The sequence below is a fragment of the Vulpes lagopus genome, chromosome 4, assembly GCF_018345385.1.
Source record: "Vulpes lagopus strain Blue_001 chromosome 4, ASM1834538v1, whole genome shotgun sequence".
NCBI classification, from domain to species: Eukaryota; Metazoa; Chordata; class Mammalia; order Carnivora; family Canidae; genus Vulpes; species Vulpes lagopus.
In genome coordinates this window covers 92963317-92988139 of record NC_054827.1, presented here as the reverse complement: position 1 = coordinate 92988139, position 24823 = coordinate 92963317, and the positions used below count along the sequence as shown (strand labels likewise).

The 24823-nt window shown below is 42.5% G+C and overlaps 1 protein-coding gene across 1 annotated transcript in view; it reads left to right on the top strand.

Moving 5' to 3' along the window:
- The window catches only part of CYFIP1 (cytoplasmic FMR1 interacting protein 1), a 117884-nt gene that overhangs the window by 53951 nt on the left and 39110 nt on the right, over nt 1-24823 (top strand). Inside the window, exons 15-23 of the mRNA XM_041751701.1 lie at nt 6360-6526; nt 7953-8100; nt 9322-9475; nt 10467-10623; nt 11785-11881; nt 13676-13752; nt 13869-13977; nt 15093-15212; nt 17476-17675. Of these exons, the coding sequence (XP_041607635.1) occupies nt 6360-6526; nt 7953-8100; nt 9322-9475; nt 10467-10623; nt 11785-11881; nt 13676-13752; nt 13869-13977; nt 15093-15212; nt 17476-17675 (1229 nt within the window). The remainder of the gene's footprint in view (nt 1-6359; nt 6527-7952; nt 8101-9321; nt 9476-10466; nt 10624-11784; nt 11882-13675; nt 13753-13868; nt 13978-15092; nt 15213-17475; nt 17676-24823) is intronic.

The window sequence follows — 24823 nt, the reverse complement described above, 5'->3', positions numbered from 1 at the left end:
GGACAGAAGAGGAACAAGATGCCACCCTGGCGCTCTGAAAGAGAGAGGAATCCCCCCATGTTTCCAACCATTGTCACCGAGCCCTTTGCTCTCCCATATGTTGGCTTTGGCTCCTTCATGAGCCTTTTTTATGAATAGAAGTTCTTAATTTCAGTGCCATTGAATTTCTTCTCTTTTGTAGTTGGACTGTATCTGGTTTAAGAAAATTTTGTATACACTAAGGTTATAAGATATTCTCCTCCACTGCCTTCTAGATGTTTTATTATTCTGCCTTTCACATTTAGATCTGAAGTTCACCTCAAGTTAGTTTTTCTTTCTTTTTTTTAGTTTATAATTTAAGTAATCTATACCCAACGTGGGGCTCGAACTCACAACCCCAAGATCAAGAGTCACACTCTCTTCTAACTGAGCCAGCCAGATGCCCCTGAAGTTAGTTTTTAAAATACTTCTGCCTCCATTGCTCTATGTACCTTTATTGTCAATTAAGTGACTACTCATGTATGTGTCTGTTTTTCCCACTGTTCTAACCCATTGGTCAGTTGGTCTATGCTTGTTCTTATGCCACTCTGTCTTAATGAGTATAGTTGATTCTGTGTCTGGTAAAGCAAGCTTTTCTATCTTCAAGAATTCCTTGGTTATTCTTGCCTTTTGTATTTTCATATAAATTTTAGATTATCTTTCATATCTCACAGTGAAACCTGTTGAAGTTTCTTATGGGGATATGAATAAATCTGTAGGTCATTTTAGGGGAGAATTGATGTTTACCTGGTATATCCCTCCATTTATTTAGATTTTTTTTTTTAAGATTTTATTTACTTATTCATGAGAGACAGAGAGAGAGAGAGAGAGGCAGAGACTCAGGCAGAGGGAGAAGCAGGCTCCATGCAGGGAGCCCGATGTGCGACTCAAGCCCAGGACCCTGGGCTGAAGGCAAACACTCAACCGCTGAGCCACCCAGGCGTCCCATATTTAGATTCCTTTTAATTTCACTTTTATAATCTGTAAAACTTCTTAAATCTTAAAACTCTTTTTTTTTTTTTTTTAAGATTGTATTTATTCATGAGAGATGCAGAGGAAGAAGCAGGCTCTCCACAGGGAGCCGGATGTGGGACTTTATCCCAGGATCCCAGGATCATGCCCTGAGCCAAAGGCAGATGCTCAGCCACCGAGCCACCCAGGCATCCCTGAATCTTAAAACTCTTAAAACATTTCACCATATGATGTGTTTGCTGTAGGTTTCTTATAGCCGACCTTCATCAGATTAAGGAACTTGCCTTCTATTGCTTGTTTGCTAAGAGATTTTATTCTGAGTTTATATTCTGTTAAACACTTTGCATCCACTGAAGTACTTCTGTGACTTTTCTCTTTTATTCCTTAATGTAGTGAATTTACATTGATTGTAGGGCAGCTGTCTCCCCTGCTCCACTTTTTTTCTTTTTTTGAAACAGGTTTCATGTTAAGGTAGCCTTGCATTCCTTGTATAAAATTGACTCAGTCATGACAGATTATCCTCCTTGTATATTATCGGATATAGTTTGCTAGTATTTTTGCTTAGGATTTTTATATCAAACTTGATGAATGAGAGTGTCTTTTACTATTACTTTTTTTTTAAAAAAAGATTTTATTTATTTATTCATGAGAGACACACAGAGAGAGAGAGGCAGAGACACAGGCAGAGGGAGAAGCAGGCTCCATGCAGGGAGCCCGACGTGGGACTCGATCCCGGGTCTCCCAGGATCATGCCCCGGGCCAAAGGCAGGCACCAAACTGCTGAGTCACCCGGGCTGCCCATACTATCACTTTTTTAAAAAAAGATTTTATTTATTTATTCATGAGAGACAGAGAGAAGCAGAGGTGGAGGGATATGTGGGTCTCAGTCCTAGGACCTCAGGATCATGACCTGAGCCAAAGGCAAATGCTTAACCAACTGAGCTGCCCAAGTGCCCCTATCACTTTTTAAAATAAATCTTTTATTTTAAAATATTTTTAGATTTACAGAAAAATTGCAAAGATGATAGTTTCCATATATTCCATACCCGTTTTTTTTTATTATTGACATTTCACATTAGTATTGTTATAATTAATAAACCAATATTGATAATTATTCCTTTTTTTAAGATTTTATTTATTTGAGAGATAGAGGGAGCATGAGTGGGGAGGAGAGGGAGAAGCTGGTTCCCCATGAGCAGGGAGCCTGATGCAGGGCTCTATTCCAGGTCCCTGGAGTCATGACCTCAGCCAAAGGTAGACATTTAACAACTGAGCCACCCAGGTGACCTTGGTACATTGTTGTTAACTAAAGTCTAGACTTTATTCAGATTTCTTCAATCTTTCCATAATGTTTTAGTTCTGATCTAAGATCCCACATTACATTAAGTCATCATACCTCCTTAGGCTCCCCTGGGTTGTGAGTTTTTTATACTTCCCTTGTTTTGGAAGACCTTAACAGTTTTCAGGAGCACTGGTCAAGTATTTTGTAGAATGTTTCTCAGTTGGTATTTATTAACTTTTTTTTCATAATCAGACAGGCATTATAGGTTTGAGGAAGGAGGACCACAGAGGTGAAGCATCATTTCCATCACATCACATTGAGGGTACATACTGTCAACAAATTCATCGTTGTTCGTATTGACCTTGATCACCTGGCCAAGGAAATATTGTCAGGTTTCTCTATTAGGAAGTTAACCTCCACCTTCCCCTCACTCCTGCTTCCCCCTTTTTATAGTGTACTCTAGAGAAGGAAGTCACCGCACACAGCCCACACCTGTGTAGTGAATAACATTACTTTTTTATAACCTTCCATTCTAGTTTCCTGAGTGCTGGCTTCATAAAGCAGCTCATCGAGGACTCTCTTCTTTTTGTATTGTCTAGAGTGGGTTGAGTAAGGTTCATGTTACTTCTTCCTTTAATGTTTGTTAGCATTTACTGGTGAAGCTTTCCCTTTATGGGATGGTTTTTGAAACATTCAATTTTTTTACCATGTGCATTTTCTATTTCTTTTTTTTATTATTATTATTTATTCGTGAGATACACAGAGAGAGAAAGAGGCAGAGAAACAGGCTTCCCGCAAGGAGCCCAATATGGAACTCCATCCTGATCCCAGGATCACGCCCTGAGCTGAAGGCCCAACCACCGAGCCACCCAGGCATCCCAACATTTTCTATTTCTTTTTTTATCAGTTTTATTAAGTTGTATTTTCAAAGAATCTTTTAAAATTTTCTGATATTTGTCATAAAGCTTTCCATAATAAGTTCTCATCTTATTTTGGTAACAGCTTTTTTCTACACAGTATACAATTCATTTGTTTGAAGTATAAAAATTCAGTGCTTTTTAAAAATATATTCACAGAATTATGCAATCACAGTACAATGTAGAGCATTTTTGTTATGTCAAAAAGAAACTTCACACCTATTAGCAATCACCACCAATTATTCCCTCCCTTCAGCCCTAGGGAACCACCAATCTGCTTTGTGACTCTGTAGATTTGCTTATTCTGAACACCTCATAGACATGAAATCATACAGTATGTGGCTAATTGTGATTGGCTTCTTTCACTGAACATAATGTTTTCAGGGTTCACACATGTATCAGTATTTCATTCTTTCCATTGCTGAATTCCATCCCATCATATGAATGTATCACATTCTATTTATTTTTTAGCTGATTTTTTAATTTGCTTGTTTCTACTTTTCCACTATTATGAATAATGCTATTAACTTTTGTGTACTGTTTTGTATGGATGCATGTTTTCATTGCTTTTGATGATACACCTAGGAGAATTCCTGGGTCATATGATTACTCTGTTTAACATTTTGAGAAACTACTACATGGGTTTTCTGAAGTGGCAGCACTGTTTTACATTTTTATCAGCAGTGTATGTGGGTTCCACTTTCTCTGAATCCTTGCTAACACTTGTTATTATCTGTCGTCTTGGTTCTAGCCATCCCACTGTGTGTGAAATGTATCTCATTATGATTTTGATTTCCATTTTCCTGACAATTAATGATGCTGAGCATATTTTCATTTGCTTATTGGCAATTTATATATCTTCTTTGGAGAAGATATAGAACAATTGATTGAACAATTGGATTGTTTATCTTCTTACTAAGTTCTTTATATATTCTAGATAAGAGTTCCTTATCAGACATATAATTTGCATCCTTCCATTCTGTAGTTGTCTTTTTACTTTCTTAATGGGGTCTTTTGAAGCATGAAGTCTTTAACTTTTATAAAGTTCAGTTTACCTATTTTTTTCTTTTTCTGCTTGTGTTTTTGATATTGTTTCTAAGAAACCATTTCCCAATACAAGTCCTGAAGATTTACGTTTTCTCCTAAGAATTTTATAGTTTTGCCTCTTTAAATGTGTGATGCATTCTGAGTTAATTCTTTAGATGGTGTGAGGTAGGGGCTGTGTTAGAAGTTTCCAAAACTGCCCTCAGGCTTGATTTGCTGGAATGACTCATAGTAGCTGTTCTATTCAAGATTATAATTTATTACGATGAAAGGACACGGATTTAACTTAGCAATAAGACATGTGGGTGAAGTCTGGAAGAAACCAGGTGCAAACCTCTGGGTATCTCCTGCAAGTGCAGCTATGCAGGATATGCCTAATTTCCCTGTCAGAGATGAGTGAGGACATGTAGAAAGTGTTGCCAACTAGGGAAGTTTACCCAAGATCTTAGTGTCCAGGTTTTTTATTGGTGGTCAGTAATGTAGGCGCGCAGCACACCTGCATGATTGACTTCAGCTACTCAGTTCCTAGGAGTTGGCCAAGGGCCAGTCCTGAAAACAGGCCCTTCTTGGGAATATGCAGGGTTTGATCATCTCAGGGCTCAGAGTTAACCCTTTCCTACACAGGAGACCAACTTCATTATTTTGCATATGGATACTATTTGTTGAAAAGATAATATTTACCTATTGATTTGTTTTCACACCCTGTTGAAAATCAGTTAACTGTAAATGTGAGGATTTATTTCTGAACTCATATTTCCATTCCATTGATCTGTATGTTTATTCTACACTGATACAGTCACATAATATCTTAATATCTGTAACCTGTGTGATAATGCTTCCCTTTTCATTCTTGGTTGCTCATAGTTCAGGCCTTGTCTGTGTTTCTTTTGATTAGTCTTGCTTGAAAATTGTCAATTCTATTATTCATTTACTTATTTTTTTTTAAACAGCTTTATCTTTGTTGATCATCTTCTATGAGGTGCTTGTTTTCTGTCTTGTTAATTTTTACTTTTCAGTATTTATTTCCCTCTCGTTTGTGAGGAGGTATATTTTCCTATTCTTTTTACAGATTTGTGATGATGAATATCAGATAATTATTGTCAGAGTTTTTGTTTCCTAATGTATGCCTCTGAAGCTCAAAATTTACTTTTTAGCATACCTTTTCCTACATCCTGTAAATTTGAATATATAGTATTTTGATTTTCATTCATGTTGATTTGAATTTGAATTCAGTTCAACTTGAATTTGAATTGGGGCATGCTTTTGTTTTCAAATTTCCTTTTTTTTTTCCTCATTAGAAAGGCAACACAAAGGGCAGCCCTAGTGGCTCAGTGGTTTGGCGCTGCCTTAGGTCCAAGGTATGATCCTGGAGACCCAGGATCAAGTCCCATGTCGGGCTCCCTGCATGGAGCCTGCTTTCTGCCTCTGCCAGTGTTCTGTCTCTCTCTCTATGTGTGTCTCTCATGAATAAATAAGTAAAAATCTAAAAAAAAAAAAAAAAAAAAAGGCAACACAGAACCATCAAACAAATCCCTAAAGCAAACAAATAGAACATAGGAGCATGCGTTGAGGACATTGTAGTGTCTGTGATGCTGTCACAAAGATGAACTTTAAGCATTTTAGTGTATTTTCTTCCAGGCTTTTTTATGCATATGAATTCAGCATACTATTACTGTTTAATGGATGGGATTTGGGCTACAAAATCTTATAACTTTTTTTTTTCTTTTCCAGCTAATAACATATTTGCTTTCAAGAATCTTTTTTATTCTTTTTCTTTTAAAATCCTTCATAGGCGGGGTATGCCCTTATGCATTTGGGAGTGTTCTGAGTGAGTTGCCAAATGCCCGTTAGCTCCATGCCAAGCTGAGCAGATCTGCCCCTGCCCTTGAAGGCTCTTATGGTCTAATGGAGTTGGACCCAGGCACAGGAACAGCCACTGACAGAGCTAAGCTCACTGCTGTTGGGAAGAGCTACAGGGCAGCAGCTTCAGAGCAGAAACATAGGAGGCCGGGGAGAGGTGCTATGCACTAGAGGGAGGCTGCTTCCAGGTGCAACTTGGCATCACCCAAGAAGGCTACATCTCCTCTCACCCTCCACCACACTGAGAGCCGTGTGTCCCCTTGCAGGTGATCGCCATGATCAAAGGCCTGCAGGTGCTAATGGGCAGGATGGAGAGTGTGTTCAACCATGCCATCAGGCATACCGTCTATGCTGCACTGCAGGACTTTTCCCAGGTTACCCTCCGGGAACCACTCAGGCAGGCCATCAAGAAGAAGAAGAACGTCATCCAAAGGTCAGCCTCAGTATAATACCTCCCTGTGAGCTCAGAGTCTGAAATTGTAGAATCAGCTTAGGTTTAAAAAACGGTATAGTTATATTTTCATAAATATGCTCAGCACATTTGTCTTCAACCTCCAGACATTCACTTCTGGTGAATTTCCTCTAAATGTAATGCAATGGGGGATCCCTGGGTGGCGCAGCGGTTTAGCGCCTGCCTTTGGCCCAGGGCGCGATCCTGGGGACCCAGGATCGAGTCCCACGTCGTGCTCCCGGTGCATGGAGCCTGCTTCTCCCTCTGCCTGTGTCTCTGCCTCTCTCTCTCTCTCTCTCTCTCTCTGTGATGACTATCATAAATAAAAAAATAAAAATAAAAAAATAAAAAAAAATAAATGTAATGCAATGAATCCAGTTATTCACCTGAGCAATGCGTAATAAATCAACCACAGACTGTCTGAACAATGGAGATGCGGGAACAAGGGTGTGTTTATCTCTGGCAGGAGAGTGTCTCAAAATCTGATGATTCTAATTGCCAGGCTTGTGGGAACAGGAAGCCCAGCATCACGTTTCTCAAAGTGTATCATACTCAGTATTTTTGTTTCTGATCCTTTTGGCCTGACCAAGTGTGTTGGTCAGAAACTACGACACTTCTTTCAGAGATCCTGCAGTGATCTTGAGCTAGTTTTCTCTTAATTTTAGCCTTTTAAGGTTGTCTTTCAGAAACATCTGTGTGAAATGAAGCTTACCGGGGCTTGTGTGTATTGATTTCATTTTTTTGCTTTCTAATTGATATGTTTGACATCTGGCTTGGTATGAGTTTTAGCATTAATAAAATTGATACTCTAAATCTTTCCATTTTGCTTATGTTTGCCATCATGGGAGGCTCACCACATGGGAAATGTGAAGTATAATCTAAGAGTAACTCAGGTTTTAGCCAGAACTTTCCCATGAAGTGATAGGATGGGCACATGGGTATGTCTGCCCAGTGTGACACCTATGGAGGGGTCTCTGTATGGTGGAGCCTGTTGGAGATGAAAACATGTTCCAAATGTGTCTGAGACAAAGGCCCGGTCCTCGCACTTGGGTTGGTGACATGTTCCTGTTAGAAGTCAAGGAATCAGCCAGTGGAGGTTGAGTTTCCGCTCCCTAGGTAAATATTTATGGTCTGTCCCCAGCTGCCCTTTGCATGACTCAATATTCAGGAAATATAGCATCACTTCCAGGTTAATCGATGCAAACTGCAGCTAAATCAGACCTGGGGCTATAGTAATGTCCCCCAGAGAATGTTCTATTCAAAATTTCCATTACCATGCCCCTCCACTGCCCTCAAAGGAAATCACGTGTGAGAATCAGCTGTCCTAAGAGTGAAGTGCCAGCAGAGGCAGTATTGTGATTGTAAAAGTCTGGAGGTGCCTCACTCATGACTTGAAGGGGCTGTTTAGTGTCCTGCAGGCCATCAGAAAGACCGTGTGTGACTGGGAGACAGGGCACGAGCCCTTCAATGACCCAGCCCTGCGGGGTGAGAAGGATCCCAAGAGTGGATTTGATATCAAAGTGCCGCGGCGCGCCGTGGGACCTTCCAGCACACAGGTTCTCATCCTCCCTGCTCCCCTGCTCCCCCTGTTCCCCTGACTGGGCTAACCCTGAACTGAGGCTTGGTAAGCAATGCTAAGAGTAAAATGCCACAAGTCTTGCCTGTGCCTTTTCTGCTCCTCTGTTCCCTGCCCAAGTGAATCTGGAGCATTAGCCAAGACATCCTTGTGATTCTCGGGTTTGATCGTTTGCATGCAGAACTTAATTTAACTGCATCAACTCCCATTGGAAAAATGTGGGTGAAAGTCTCTGTGTCCATTTTACACTGTGTTTCTTGATGGGTGTTTAAATGTACGGTTATACTTTTTATATTGGGCCTAAAATGATAGTTTCTGAAGATAAAACTTGTAGGAATGTAAGAATGTAGCTTCTTTGTGTCCCTGGTCTTAAGCCACCACTGCTGTTCTCTCTCCCAGCATGCTCCGAGTTCCCTGTTGCCCAAAAGGAGCTTTCTTCTGACCCTCATATCTGATTTAATATGTCCTTCTGCTTTTCTCTTCCTGTTTTGGGACTTAGTATTTCTAACTCATTGTTCTTCTGTTGGGGGCTTTTATAATCTTTCCTGCCAGTTTTTCGGAGAACTGCCAGCAAAGCATGTTGGTGGCTCTGTATGAAACCTCTCAAATGTCTAGGAGGAAGGCATTTGGCCCACTTAAGGACAACACTTGTCCTGGGTCTGTCCAGTGTGCATGCACCCACCCACCCTCTGTTCCCATGTGTGCCTCCCCACCCCATGATGTGTGTGTCCTGTGACTAACGGCTCTCTCCCAACTCTCCCCCCATCTGTCCGTGTCTAGCTGTACCTGGTGCGCACCATGGCGGAGTCCTTGAGCTCTGCCGAGCTGCTGAGGCAGCTCAAGTCTTTGGGCATGGAAAGACTCTTGCATGTGGTAAACGCGTTTCTGAGGCAGTCCTACACCTATCCGCCTCTTTTAACCTTTGGTGGTAAGACATCATTTGTTTTTCTTGTTGATGTTTATGGCACGGAGATGAATTGCTCTGCTACAAATTCCTTCTCTCAAGCAGCACCAACTTGGCTACTTAGATGGGTGCCTAAGACCACTTGGAGGAGCTGGCATAGTGGTAGGCTTACTGCTCCAGCCTGGCTCTGGTCAGGGCATAGCACAGTAGTCTTCCTCTTGTGGTTTACATAAGTTTGGTGTAACTAATGTGCCATGTATATTTTCTCCCCCATAAATGTTTCCTTGGATAATGCAGCTTTACATGGTGAGAACCATGCTAGAGTCCCTCATTGCAGACAAAAGTGGTTCCAAGAAAACCTTGAGAAGTAGCCTTGAGGGGCCCACCATATTGGACATAGAAAAATTTCATCGAGAGTCATTCTTCTACACTCACTTGATAAATTTCAGTGGTAAGAGATACTGCTGACCAGCGTTTGGCCAAGCATGTTCTAACACTGCTAATACCATCTAGAATGCTTCTGCTGACCATCCCCTGCTCTGGTCCCCTCACATACCCAGATGGTGACCTGTGTTGTGACCTATGTGACATTCCCTCACCTTTAACTGCACATCCGGCCGGGGCCCCTCCCTGTGGTGTGGCCCTTCGAAAGATGAGGGCCTTGGGCCTGTGGCTGCTCTGTGGCTTGAATGCAAAGTCTTTGTAATCCGTATGAGGTCAGAAATACAGACAAATGTAATCTGTCACCTGGCTCAAGAACAAGATAGTGATAAGTATCAGAAACAGCCCCCATGAACAGTGGTATGTGGAAGGTGGCAGTGACCTTGACCAGGGCACTGGTGGACACCCTAGGTTCTTGTGGAGTGCTGCAGCAGCTTGCTTAGGGCAGGAAGCCTCTATTTTGGCTGCAAGTGCTACAGGTTTGGAGTAAATAGCAAGGCCTTTGCTTTTCATTTGTCAAATGATAGAGACAGTTTTTTAAAATTTGTTTCTGTTTTGCATTAGATAGACTTGTCCTGAATAGCATGTAATGCTGTATCTTTATCCTAAGTAAAAAAAGATAACGTGGTTTTTATTTCTCCTTTTAAAAAGACATATTTTTCCCTTTCAGTCCCTCAGAGAGGCTCACAGGATTGACAGGGTCCCATTTACGGGTGGTGGTGTCCGTCCCAGGCCAGCAGGGACCAGATGCTGACTTTGTTCTTTTCATAAGTGAGAATGTGCACGGTCTAGGGTGGCTTTGCTTGCAGCCACATCATGGTTGTCTTATCTTTAGTGTGAGGTGCCACGTGACCCCTCCCTGTTCACGTCCACTCCCGCATGGCTCACAGCTGAGATTAAAGGAGCCAGCACCTCCCACATGCCCCACCCTGTCCTCGATCATCCTGCTCAGTCTTTTCTGCCTGCAGAAAGTTAACGTGATGTCATTTGAATCCTCCCAGAAACACTCCAGCAGTGCTGTGATCTTTCACAGCTGTGGTTCCGAGAGTTCTTCCTGGAACTGACAATGGGCAGGAGGATCCAGTTCCCTATCGAGATGTCCATGCCGTGGATCCTCACAGACCACATCCTGGAGACCAAGGAGGCATCAATGATGGAGTGAGTGCCCTGCAGACCCATCTTAGCTCTTCGTGGTGACCAGGGTCCTTATGGTATTTGGGAGATGGAGGAGGGAGCTGGGTTGTTTGCAGCGTTTCATCTGAAGTTGTCATATTTGGGATAAGACTTCAGGGATTAATACGAGTAACAGATTTCTTGGCTTTAGACTCAAATCAGGGACTCAGGCAGCAGAAGTCCTTAAGCCCCACGTGTCAGGTGCTAGTGAGGCCCTGGGGACTCAGGTAGGGGTCAGCAAGAGGAGATGTGGTTTGGCATCTCATGTGGCATAGCCTCTGAGCCAGATGAATTTGGGAGAGGAAGCTTTCTTTTCAGGTCAGTGCTCAAGGCCAGGACAGGGTGTGATAGACTTTAAAAATATGAGGTCCATGAAGGTAAGTTAATAGAAAAGGAGATGTTTTATGAACAGATTGGAAACTGACCCAGCAGGCTCTTTGGCACACACAGCCTGTGCACGTCAGTTCTTGAGTGGCAATCAGAAGGATGACCTTCCACTTTCTCTGGAGTGGCCGTAACATCTGCTCTGCAGCATTGGGGAAGGTGTGAGGAGCCTGGAGGACTAACACAGAGGCTTTGGCATGCATCTGTGTTGTGTTTTTGGAGTTGAGCTTGACCTCACTGCTCACACAGCCTTCCTGCTGTGAGCTGGGAGGGACCTTGTACTCTCAGAGGGACCTTACTACTGGAGACCACTTGGCTGCTGCCTTTTGTCCAGTTATGGGGCCAGGGGAAAAGGGCTGTTGGTTATGCTGGACATGGTTGTAGTCAGCTGTGGGATTCTGGACCTGTATATGTTCTTCTTATCAGAAAGTTCATTCTTAGAAATAAGAAAATAACTTCTTTTTGTGGTTATAAAAAACACTACATTCTGTGGTGAAAAACTTTGAAACATAAATAAGTGAGAAGATGCCCTGATAGACCCTCTAGGGGCCCTGGGCATGGCCAAGTAAATGTATCCCATCTGTGGGACCATAAGGCTTGGTCCATTAGGGACTGTGGCAGGAACCCCATTTGGTGTTTGAAAAGATTGTTTTTCCTCATGTGAGAGGTCAACAATGAATATTAACTTTCACTGAGAGTGTGGGAAGTGAGAGTCAAGAAGGCCCATGTGGAAGGCTAGGCTGACCACTGCCCCCTCTGCAGGTACGTCCTCTACTCCCTGGACCTGTACAATGACAGCGCCCACTATGCCCTCACCAGGTTCAACAAGCAGTTTCTCTACGACGAAATTGAGGCAGAGGTGAGGGCCTAGCACCTTTAATAAATTTTAATTTCCATATTCTGAGTATACGAGGAAGCAGATTTTCTCTATAATACAAGGAGGTTTAAACAATAGAATGAACTTTTGGAATATTTTGGAGCGAACCCTTCTATTTGTACTTTCTTCTCTGTATCTGTATCTGTGACCATTGGGGTCTCTGCATGTCATAAACACCTGTTTCCTCACCTGTCTTCTGTTATGAACTTAGTTTAAATCAACTCCTATTTTATTTTTTTCATTTTAGCTTTTTATTTTTGCATATTATAAGTAATGCTTTGATGAACTTCCTTGCAGCTAATATTTGAGCTGTGTTTGATTTCTTTTTTTTAAGATTTTATTTATTTGAGAGAGAGAGGTAACAGGAGAGAGCACGAGCAGAGGGCGAGGAGAGGGAGAAGCAGGCTCCCCACTGAGCACAGATTTCCCCACTCAGGGCTCTGTCCCTGGACTCTGAGATCATGAGCTAAGCCAAAGGCATATGCTTAACCAACTGAGCCACCTAGGGGCCCCACATTCGATTACTTTTTTGAGGACAAATTCCAGCAAGTAGAATTAAATCTGTGTACATGCAGCTAAGGAGATAAATCTTATTTTCTAGCTTAAGATTTAAGAGCATTTAACCTCAACAAATTGCATTGTGCATCTAGATTTCCTTCTCTGCCTCCTCACAAAACCACTAGAACATGCTTCTTCAGGGAGATTCATAGACTCCTGGGCCATGTAAGGTAGGCATATGGCAGAAACCTGCAGGTCCTGGGATGACTCCCTTTTGAGCACATGATGTCTTTATCAGTTTTGGGTGGGGAAGCCAATGCCATTTGCAAGGGAGGATACAGTTTTGGGGATGGAGTCACAGGATATAATCCATCCTATGTCTCCTCCCTGACCTAAGTGCCTAGAGCAGCTGGCCATGTTCCAGGGGAGGCCACATGCAGCTCCTGGGATACACAGCCTGGTGGCAGGAGCAGAACCCAAATGCAATGTCTATTAACTACTGGGAACACATGATGAAGAGACTTTTTCATATTCCTTTGTCATTAAGAGATAGGGAGCATTTTTCTCCATTGGTAAGAGAGGTTCTGGTATAATTTTCAGTGTCTGTGTAGTGCTCACTTCTGGACATACCATAATGCATTTAATCTGTTTTTGGACAATGAGGTCATTTCTTATTTCTCTTTTCTAATAAGAGCCTTTGTTAGTTGCCTTAACAAAAGATTTTCTTTTAATTTTATATTCCCAGAACTTATTTATTTTATAACTGGAAGTTTGCACCTTTTGATCACTTTCACCCATTCTATCTATCCCTACCCCTGCCTCTGGAAACCACTAGTCTGTTCTTTATGCATTCTTTTTTTTCTTTTTTCTTTTTTTTAAGATTCCACATACTAAATGAAATTGTACAGTATTTGTCTTTCTTTGTCTGACTTATTCAGTAGCATAATGCCTCAGGGTCCATCCATGTAGTTGCAAATGGCATGATTTCCTTTTTATGGCTGAATAAACTCCATAATATATATATCCATACACCATAATTTCTGTATGTGTTCATCTTTTCCTCCATCAGTGGACACTGAGGTCGTTTCCATGTCTTGGCTGTTGCAGACAATGCTACAATAAATATGAAGGTGCAGATATCTTTTTGAGTTAGTGTTTTCAGTTTTTTTGGTTAAAATACCTAGAAATGGAACTTGCTGAATCAAAAGATTTTTTTTTTAATTGTCTTATTTGATCGTTAGGAAATAGAATTCTAACATGTCCTTTCTTTTTCTTCAGGTGAATCTATGCTTTGACCAATTTGTTTATAAGCTAGCAGACCAGATATTTGCATATTATAAGGTTATGGCAGGAAGGTGAGTTTGTGGTTTATGGACCACATGATTTGGACATGAAATCTTGGGTAATTGGATCTGACATTTCCATTAAAATTCACAGCCTATGAGAAATGTCTTCTCTTCCTCCATACTAGTTTGCTTCTTGATAAACGTTTACGATCAGAATGCAAGAATCAGGGGGCAACAATCCATCTCCCACCGTCTAACCGCTATGAGACACTACTTAAGCAGCGGCACGTGCAGGTAAGTCAGACCTCTCTGGGGCATGGTGAGACATGGAGCTGGCATTGGAATGGTGAGGTTTTCTTAGAGCTTATTGAGTTTGAATAGATGTCACGCAACTTCCTTATGTGTTGAGAATTTTTTTTTTATATGAGAGAGAGAAAGTACAAGTGGGGGACAGAGGGAGAGGGAGAAGCAGATTCCCCACTGAACAAGGAGCCTGACTCAGGGCTCGATCCCAGGAACCCAAGATTACGATCTGAGCTGAAGGCAGACACGTCACCAACCGAGCCACCCAGGTGCCCCAAGTGTTGAGATATTAAAGACATAAAAGAATACTTGCAATGTTCTGCACCCTGCCCTACCCTGCTCTGGTTGCAGGGGAAGACATGGCCCCAGAGGGTTGAGTCCTCTCCACATACCCAAAAGTTGGGGCTTTTTTAAGAATGAAGGTGAGAAACATTTGTCAGCTGAGTGGTAGAGAGGAGCTTTTTCTTGGCCAGCACAAAGAATAAAAATACAGTGCTTATTTTTTATTTCCTTACAAATAGTACATATCATAAATTAGAAAAATATGGAAAAATATAGGGAAAATTCCACTTAATTTTACAGATAATGACCAGTCACATTTTGGACATTTCCCACCAGGATCTTGTTCATATTTTTATGTTACTGAGATGATATTGAGGCACACTTACATTATTAGGACTCTGAGATAGGGAATAACTTTCTCTTCCTCATTCCTGTAACACTGTGTAGGTCAGGCATGCACAAGGTCTCTGTGGTGGCAGGTGGTCACGCATACCATTTTGAGGGTTTCCTCACTAACAGACCCAGATTATCCTGGCTGTTTGGTGAAATTTGGGGTTTCTGTTCATGACATAAGTGTAAATTCAGTGCAAAGGATGCTGCTACAAAAGCTCTTTATGGTTTTGACCTAGAGAAATTTCAGCTCTAGGAAAGTAGGGTATTTGATCATGACAGTTGATCAAATTGATTTAAAATATTTACATTTTGTATATTATTTATTTGTCTTCTCTTTTGAAATTGGATTCTGGGAGAATATATATGTTTTGTTGTTGTTGTTCCTTGTTTGTATTTTATTGTTCATTCTTTTTGCTTTCTCCATCTTCCAGCTCCTGGGCAGATCCATAGACCTTAATCGCCTGATTACTCAACGTGTCTCAGCAGCCATGTATAAGTCTCTGGAACTGGCTATTGGACGATTTGAAAGTGAAGATCTGACATCAATAGTTGTAAGTATTCTCCCTTTTGTCAGCCTTACCAGATTTGTGGGAAACTGGTCAAAAGGGTTGGAGCTAATTTTAGTTTTGACCTTACTGATAAACTGAACCATAGGAATTCATAGGAATCAAAAAGTACTCACTGATCGAGCATGGCTTATCCTGAGTATTTTTTTTCAGTGTCTGCTCTTAATAGTCACAATTCTAAATTGGCTTGAAAGAACAATTAATTCTAATCTTGAATAAGTTACACCTAACTATGGGAAAAGAATAAAAAAAGAAAAATTTTAAAAATCAAAAAGAAATGAACACAAAAAGGATTTGAAAGAAAATGATACAGAAGATAGTAAAGATCTAACATACATATAGGGGCATGCATACATTGAGAAGAACCAAAGCAATAGAATGGAACAAATATTAAAAGTTGTATTTCAAAAAAAAGTTGATAAAATTTAAGACATGCTATTATCAACAATAGCCTAACTATGGAGAGAGCCCAAATGTCCATCGGCTGATGAAATGATAATGGAGATAAATAAATAAATAAATAAATAAATAAGTGCGTGCACAAACACACAATGGAATATTAGTCATCAGAAAAATGAAATATTGCCATTTGCAATGATGTGGATGGACTTAGAGTGTATTATGCTAAGTGAAATAAGTCAGAGAAAGACAAATACCATATTGATCTCACTCATGTGGAATTTAAGGCAGAAAGCAGATGAACCTATGGGAAGGGGGAAAGAAAAAAAGGAGAGAAGGAAACAAACCATAAAAGACAATGCTAGAGAACAAACAGGACTGATGAAGGGAGGTCAGGATGGGAGGTGGGCTAGATGGGTCATAGGTGTTAAACAGGGCACTTGTGATGAGCACTGGGTGTTGTATGTAAGTGATGAATCACTGAATTCTACTCCAGAAACCAATATTGCATTGTATGTTAACTACTTAAAATCTAAATGAAAAAAGTTGTATGTAAAAAAAAAATTAAGGAGTACCTGGCTGGTTCAGTCAGTTAAGCATCTGCCTTCAGCTCTGGTCATGATCCCTGGGATCAAGTCCTACATTGGGCTCCCTGCTCAGTGGGGAGCTTGCTTCTCTCTTTCCCTCTTGCCCTCCACTCTGCTATGCTCTCTCATGCACTTTCTCTCAAATAAATAAATAAAATATTTTTTAAAAAGAAAGACATGCTATAAAATATATATTAAAAGCCTATGACGTATGCTTGGGAAAACTGACCCAAAGTGGCCAACACCAAGGAATATTGAAGTAAAAGTATTAGATTTTAAAGGAAAAGAAAAAGTCCTCTGGATATCTGAGCAGAGTGATCAGAGAAAGAAAATTTGTTCTCAGAGCTTTGCCCATAGCAATTCATACCAGAAGCCAAGGAAAGGAAACACAAATTAAGGATTTTGTGCTAAGCCAAATCGGTCTTCCAAGAATGAAGTCCACAGACAAATGATAGTGAAGATGTAAGAACTCAAGGAAGACTGTACACTCCTAGAGAAGCAGCTCTGGATGAGTGGTGGGTGTGAACAACTTGGTTTGAGCATTTCCACGTAGGGTGAGCAGTGCTCCTCATATTCTTTTACAGAATTAAAATATTATTGACTTGGATATCTTACATTCTTTGTCTTCGTATTTGATCTTTTAAATCTAATGTGTAACTGACATGCACAGTGCACCTCAATTTGGACCAGGCACATTCTCATTGCCATATGTGGCCAGTGGCTGCTGCTATGGATAGCGGAGACCTAGGAATGTTTATGGGCAAACTCTGAAAGCTTGGAAGGCCATCTGTGAAAGTGCTTGCTGACTCTGCTTCATAGCTGTGGTTTTGGGTAACTCCAGGCACATGAGGCTGACTCAGGCTGAGGCTTGAGGACACACAGTGCCCCAGCAAGGGCAGAGGTGGATACGTCCCAGTGGTGTGTGCCCTGTGGGTGGTTGGAGGCTGGGGGGCGGGGAGGGGGATGCAGAGGGGACCTTAGTGGAGAAAGGATGATGGCCCTGTGGGGGTGACCATAGTAAAGAGGGGTGTTTCAAAGCAGTGGAGAGGACATAATAAATTTAGGTGTAAGAAGCAAGCTGCTGTGACCTACTAGATCCCCACTGTGTATTCTTGGCCTACTCCCCAGCCTTACCTTTGTGTGTCCTGCTATCTTCTGCCCAGCCTGCTCTGCCCCAACCATGGCACTGCCCACGTGGGGAATGGAGGCCGCTGTGTTGGGCCCATTTCCGTTCTCATACCCATGTTTTTGTGGTCCTGTAGGAGTTGGATGGCCTCTTGGAAATCAACCGCATGACCCATAAGCTGCTAAGCAGGTACCTGACGCTGGACAGCTTTGATGCCATGTTCCGGGAGGCCAACCACAATGTGTCAGCACCCTATGGGAGAATCACCCTCCATGTCTTCTGGGAACTCAATTATGACTTCCTGCCCAACTATTGCTACAATGGCTCCACTAACCGGTGAGTGTGTACCTCATGAATAGTTCTGGATGCCCTTGCCAAAGGGTTCTTAAATGGGACAATCTCAAGGCTCTGCATCATCCAGTAGGTTGCTGTCCCCTCCCCTGTTCCCCATCATCTCTCATGTCCAGGTACTCAGGCCCTCTTAGTCTCTTTTTGCAAATGTAGCCCTAGGCCAGCCTGTGGGCATGTCTGAGGCTTTGCATGTGGAGATTGCACAGCAGGCCAGTGTTCCTGTTTGGGGCATTTGCTTGTAGCTCAGGGCGGGATCTCATGGGGCATGTGGACAGCAGCTACAGCTTACAGTTGTAAGTCTACCTGATGTTGGGATGTAGTCACTGACTCTACTTGTCATCCATTCTGGGATGTTGGGGTGTATAAAGATCCATCAGCCACCCTCTCACCTACCTATCCTTTCAACAACACAAAGTGGCTAATTAGGTGAGTGCCATGGTTGATAGCAACATTATTTCATGTGGTTCAGCTTCATATGGCTCAGATCCTGGGATGCCTTGCCTTGGCTGCTGTGCGCTGGGCAGCTGCCTGTTGGAGGTTTGTTCCATATGTCTTTAGCTCGGGTCCTGCTGTATGTCAGCATATACCAGGGACATTTATCTGTATCTGTGTGTGTGCATGTGTGTATTATGACTGCTTTTTAAAAATCATTGTCTTGGGGCAGCCCTGGTGGCTTAGTGGTTTAGCGCCGCCTTCAGCCCGGGGTGTGATCCTGGAGATCCAGGATCGAGTCCCACACTGGGCTCCCTGCATGGAGCCTGCTTCTCCCTCTGCCTGTGTCTCTGTAACTCTCATGAATAAATAAATAAAATCTTTAAAAAAAAAAATTGGCGGGGGAGGGGCAAGATGGCGGAGGAGTAGGGTCTCCAGGTCACCTGTCCTCAGCAAATTACCTAGAAAACCATCCAATCATCCTGAAAACCTACGAATTCGGCCTGAGATTTAAAGAGAGACCAGCTGGAATGCTACAGTGAGAAGAGTTCGCGCTTCTATCAAGGTAGGAAGACGGGGAAAAAGAAATAAAGACACAAAAGGCCTCCAAGGGGGAGGGGCCCCGCGAGGAGCCGGGCTGAGGCCGGGGCGAGTGTCCCCAGGACAGGAGAGCCCCGTCCCGGAGGAGCAGGAGCTGCACCGACCTTCCCCGCGGAAAGGGGCTCCCCGGGAATTGGAGCAGGATCCCCAGAAAGGCGGGGATGCCCTCGGGCTCCCTGGGACAGTAACAGAGGAACTGCGCCCCGGGAGATGCGCCGAGCTCCCTAAGGGCTGCAGCGCTCGGCGGGACCCGGAGCAGCTCGGAGGGGCTCGGGCGGCGGCTCCGCGGAGGGGGCTGCGGGGCTCCGGGAACAGCTCGGCGGCGGCGGCTCGCGCAGAGGAAGAAGCTCCGCGCGGAGGGGGCTGCGCGGCTCCGGGAACAGCTCGGAGGGGCTCGGGCGGCGGCTCCGCGGAGGGGGCTGCACCGCCGGGAGCGCGAATCCAACAGCGCAGGCCCCGGAGCACAGGGCGCCGGGACACAGCCCAGGATCCGGCCTCCCCCGGGACAGGCAGAGGCCGGGAGGGCCCAGGACAGCAAGGACGCTCCTGCCTGGAACTGAGCAGATCAGCGGCCCCGCCCCGGAGCCCCCAGGCCCTGCAGACGGAGAGCCCCGGAGCTACTGCGGGGGCTGACTCCAGGGTCCCAGAGCTGCCCCCGCCACTGTGGCTTCCTCCCGGGGCCTCACGGGGTGAACAACCCCCACTGAGCCCTGCACCAGGCAGGGGCAGAGCAGCTCCCCCAAGTGCTAACACCTAAGAATCAGCACAGCAGGCCCCTCCCCCAGAAGACCAGCGAGACGGACCAGTTCCAAGGGAAGTCAAGGGACTTAAACTACACAGAATCGGAAGATACTCCCCCGTGGTTTTTTTTTGTTTTTGTTTTTGTTTTTTTTTTGTTTTGTTTTGTGCTTTTTTTTTTTCTTCTCTCTTTCTTCTTGATTTCTGATTGCTTCCCCCACCCCCCCTTTTTTTCTTTTTTCTCCTTTCTTTCTTTTTCTTTCTTTTTCTTCTCTTTTTCCCCTATTTTTTTCTTCTTTCTCTTTTTTCTTTTTCTCTTTTTTTCCTTCTCTCTCTTTTTCTCCTTTTCCCAATACAACTTGTTTTTGGCCACTCTGCACTGAGCAAAATGACTAGAAGGAAAACCTTACCTCAAAAAAAAGAATCAGAAACAGCCCACTCTCCCACAGAGTTACAAAATATGGATTACAATTCAATGTCAGAAAGCCAATTCAGAAGCACTATTTTACAGCTACTGGTGGCTCTAGAAAAAACCATAAAGGACTCAAGAGACTTCATGACTGCAGAATTTAGATCCAATCAGGCAGAAATTAAAAATCAATTAAATGAGATGCAATCCAAGCTAGAAGTCCTAACGACGAGGCTTGACGAGGTGGAAGAACGAGTGAGTGACATAGAAGACAAGTTGATGGCAAAGAGGGAAACTGAGGAAAAAAGAGACAGGCAATTAAAAGACCATGAGGATAGATTAAGGGAAATAAATGATAGCCTGAGGAAGAAAAACCTACGTTTAATTGGGGTTCCTGAGGGCGCGGAAAGGGACAGAGGGCCAGAATATGTATTTGAACAAATCCTAGCTGAAAACTTTCCGAATCTGGGAAGGGAAACAAGCATTCAGATCCAGGAAATAGAGAGATCCCCCCCTAAAATCAACAAAAACCGTTCAACACCTCGACATTTAATAGTGAAGCTTGCAAATTCCAAAGATAAGGAGAAGATCCTTAAAGCAGCAAGAGAAAAAAAGTCCCTGACTTTTATGGGGAGGAATATTAGGGTAACAGCAGACCTCTCCACAGAGACCTGGCAGGCCAGAAAGGGCTGGCAGGATATATTCAGGGTCCTAAATGAAAAGAACATGCAACCAAGAATACTTTACCCAGCAAGGCTTTCATTCAAAATGGAAGGAGAGATAAAGAGCTTCCAAGACAGGCAGGAACTGAAAGAATATGTAACCTCCAAACCAGCTCTGCAAGAAATTTTAAGGGGGACTCTTAAAATTCCCCTTTAAGAAGAAGTTCAGTGGAACAATCCACAAAAACAAGGACTGAATAGATATGATGACACTAAACTCATATCTATCAATAGTAACTCTGAACGTGAACGGGCTTAATGACCCCATCAAAAGGCGCAGGGTTTCAGACTGGATAAAAAAGCAGGACCCATCTATTTGCTGTCTACAAGAGACTCATTTTAGACAGAAGGACACCTACAACCTGAAAATAAAAGGTTGGAGAACCATTTACCATTCAAATGGTCCTCAAAAGAAAGCAGGGGTTGCCATCCTTATATCAGATAAATTACAATTTACCCCGAAGACTATAGTGAGAGATGAAGAGGGACACTATCTCATACTCAAAGGATCTATCCAACAAGAGGACTTAACACTCCTCAATATATATGCCCCGAATGTGGGAGCTGCCAAATATTTAAACCAATTAATAACCAAACTCAAGAAATACCTTGATAATAATACACTTATACTTGGTGACTTCAATCTAGCTCTTTCTACCCTGGATAGGTCTTCTAAGCACAACATCTCCAAAGAAACGAGAGCTTTAAATGATACACTGGACCAGATGGATTTCACAGATATCTACAGAACTTTACATCCAAACTCAACTGAATACACATTCTTCTCAAGTGCACATGGAACTTTCTCCAGAATAGACCACATACTGGGTCACAAATCGGGTCTGAACCGATACCAAAAGATCGGGATAGTCCCCTGTATATTCTCAGACCATAATGCCTTGAAATTAGAACTTAATTACAACAAGAAATATGGAAGGACCACAAACACGTGGAGGTTAAGGACCATCCTGCTAAAAGATGAAAAGGTCAACCAGGAAATTAAGGAAGAATTAAAAAGATTCATGGAAACTAATGAAAATGAAGATACAACCGTTCAAAATCTTTGGGATGCAGCAAAAGCAGTCCTGAGGGGGAAATACATCGCAATACAAGCATACATTCAGAAACTGGAAAGATCTCAAATTCAAAAGCTCACCTTACACATAAAGGAACTAGAGAAAAAGCAACAAATAGACCCCACCCCCAGCAGAAGAAGAGAGTTAATTAAAATTCGAGCAGAACTCAATGATATCGAGACCAAAAGAACTGTGGAACAGATCAACAGAACCAGGAGTTGGTTCTTTGAAAGAATTAATAAGATAGATAAACCATTAGCCAACCTTATTAAAAAGAAGAGAGAGAAGACTCAAATTAATAAAATCATGAATGAGAAAGGGGACATCACTACCAACACCAAGGAAATACAAACGATTTTAAAAACATATTATGAACAGCTGTACGCCAATAAATTAGGAAATCTAGAAGAAATGGACGCATTCCTGGAAAGCCACAAACTACCAAAACTGGAGCAGGAAGAAATAGAAAACCTGAACAGGCCAATAACCAGGGAGGAAATTGAAGCAGTCATCAAAAACCTCCCAAGACACAAGAGTCCAGGGCCAGATGGCTTCCCAGGGGAATTCTATCAAACGTTTAAAGAAGAAATCATACCTATTCTACTAAAGCTGTTTGGAAAGATAGAAAGAGATGGAGTACTTCCAAATTCATTCTATGAGGCCAGCATCACCTTAATTCCGAAACCAGACAAAGACCCCACCAAAAAGGAGAATTACAGACCAATATCCCTGATGAACATGGATGCAAAAATTCTCAACAAGATACTAGCCAATAGGATCCAACAACACATTAAGAAAATTATTCACCATGACCAAGTAGGATTTATCCCTGGGACACAAGGCTGGTTCAACACTCGTAAAACCATCAATGTGATTCATCATATCAGCAAGAGAAAAACCAAGAACCATATGATACTCTCATTAGATGCAGAGAAAGCATTTGACAAAATACAGCATCCATTCCTGATCAAGACCCTTCAGAGTGTTGGGATAGAGGGAACTTTCCTCGACATCTTAAAAGCCATCTACGAAAAGCCCACAGCAAATATCATTCTCAATGGGGAAGCACTGGGAGCCTTTCCCCTAAGATCAGGAACAAGACAGGGATGTCCACTCTCACCACTGCTGTTCAACATAGTTCTGGAAGTCCTCGCCTCAGCAATCAGACAACAAAAAGACATTAAAGGCATTCAAATTGGCAAAGAAGAAGTCAAACTCTCCCTCTTCGCCGATGACATGATACTCTACATAGAAAACCCAAAAGCCTCCACCCCCAGATTGCTAGAACTCATACAGCAATTTGGTAGCGTGGCAGGATACAAAATCAATGCCCAGAAATCAATGGCATTTCTATACACTAACAATGAGACTGAAGAAAGAGAAATTAAGGAGTCAATCCCATTTACAATTGCACCCAAAAGCATAAGATACCTAGGAATAAACCTAACCAAAGAGGTAAAAGATCTATACCCTAAAAACTATAGAACACTTCTGAAAGAAATTGAGGAAGACACAAAGAGATGGAAAAATATCCCATGCTCATGGATTGGCAGAATTAATATTGTAAAAATGTCAATGTTACCCAGGGCAATTTATACGTTTAATGCAATCCCTATCAAAATACTATGGGCTTTCTTCAGAGAGTTAGAACAAATTATTTTAAGATTTGTGTGGAATCAGAAAAGACCCCGCATAGCCAGGGGAATTTTAAAAAAGAAAACCTTAGCTGGGGGCATCACAATGCCAGATTTCAGGTTGTATTACAAAGCTGTGGTCATCAAGACAGTGTGGTACTGGCACAAAAACAGACACATAGATCAATGGAACAGAATAGAGAACCCAGAAGTGGACCCTGAAATGTACGGTCATCTAATATTCGATAAAGGAGGAAAGACTATCCATTGGAAGAAAGACAGTCTCTTCAATAAATGGTGCTGGGAAAATTGGACATCCACATGCAGAAGAATGAAACTGGACCACTCTCTTTCACCATACACAAAGATAAACTCAAAATGGATGAGAGATCTAAATGTGAGACAAGATTCCATCAAAATCCTAGAGGAGAACACAGGCAACACCCTTTTTGAACTTGACCACAGTAACTTCTTTCAAGATACATCCACGAAGGCAAAAGAAACAAAAGCAAAAATGAACTATTGGGACTTCATCAAGATAAGAAGCTTTTGCACAGCAAAGGATACAGTCAACAAAACTAAAAGACAACCTACAGAATGGGAGAAGATATTTGCAAATGACATATCAGATAAAGGGCTAGTTTCCAAAATCTATAAAGAACTTATGAAACTCAACACCAAAGAAACAAACAATCCAATCATGAAATGGGCAAAAGACATGAAGAGAAATCTCACAGAGGAAGACATGGACATGGCCAACATGCACATGAGAAAATGCTCTGCATCACTTGCCATCAGGGAAATACAAATCAAAACCACAATGAGATACCACCTCACACCAGTGAGAATGGGGAAAATTAACAAGGCAGGAAACAACAAATGTTGGAGAGGATGCGGAGAAAAGGGAACCCTCTTACACTGTTGGTGGGAATGTGAACTGGTGCAGCCACTCTGGAAAACTGTGTGGAGGTTCCTCAAAGAGTTAAAAATAGACCTGCCCTACGACCCAGCAATTGCACTGTTGGGGATTTACCCCAAAGATTCAGATGCAATGAAACGTCGGGACACCTGCACCCCGATGTTTCTATCAGCAATGGCCACAATAGCCAAACTGTGGAAGGAGCCTCGGTGTCCATCGAAAGATGAATGGATAAAGAAGATGTGGTTTATGTATACAATGGAATATTACTCAGCCATTAGAAACGACAAATACCCACCATTTGCTTCAATGTGGATGGAACTGGAGGGTATTATGCTGAGTGAAATAAGTCAATCGGAGAAGGACAAACAGTGTATGTTCTCATTCATTTGGGGAATATAAATAATAGTGAAAGGGAATATAAAGGAAGGGAGAAGAAATGTTGGGAAATATCAGGAAGGGAGACAGAACATAAAGACTCCTAACTTGGGGAAACGAACTAGGGGTGGTGGAAGGGGAGGAGGGCGGGTGTTGGAGGGGAATGGGTGACGGGCACTGAGGTGGACACTTGACGGGATGAGCACTGGGTGTTTTTCTGTATGT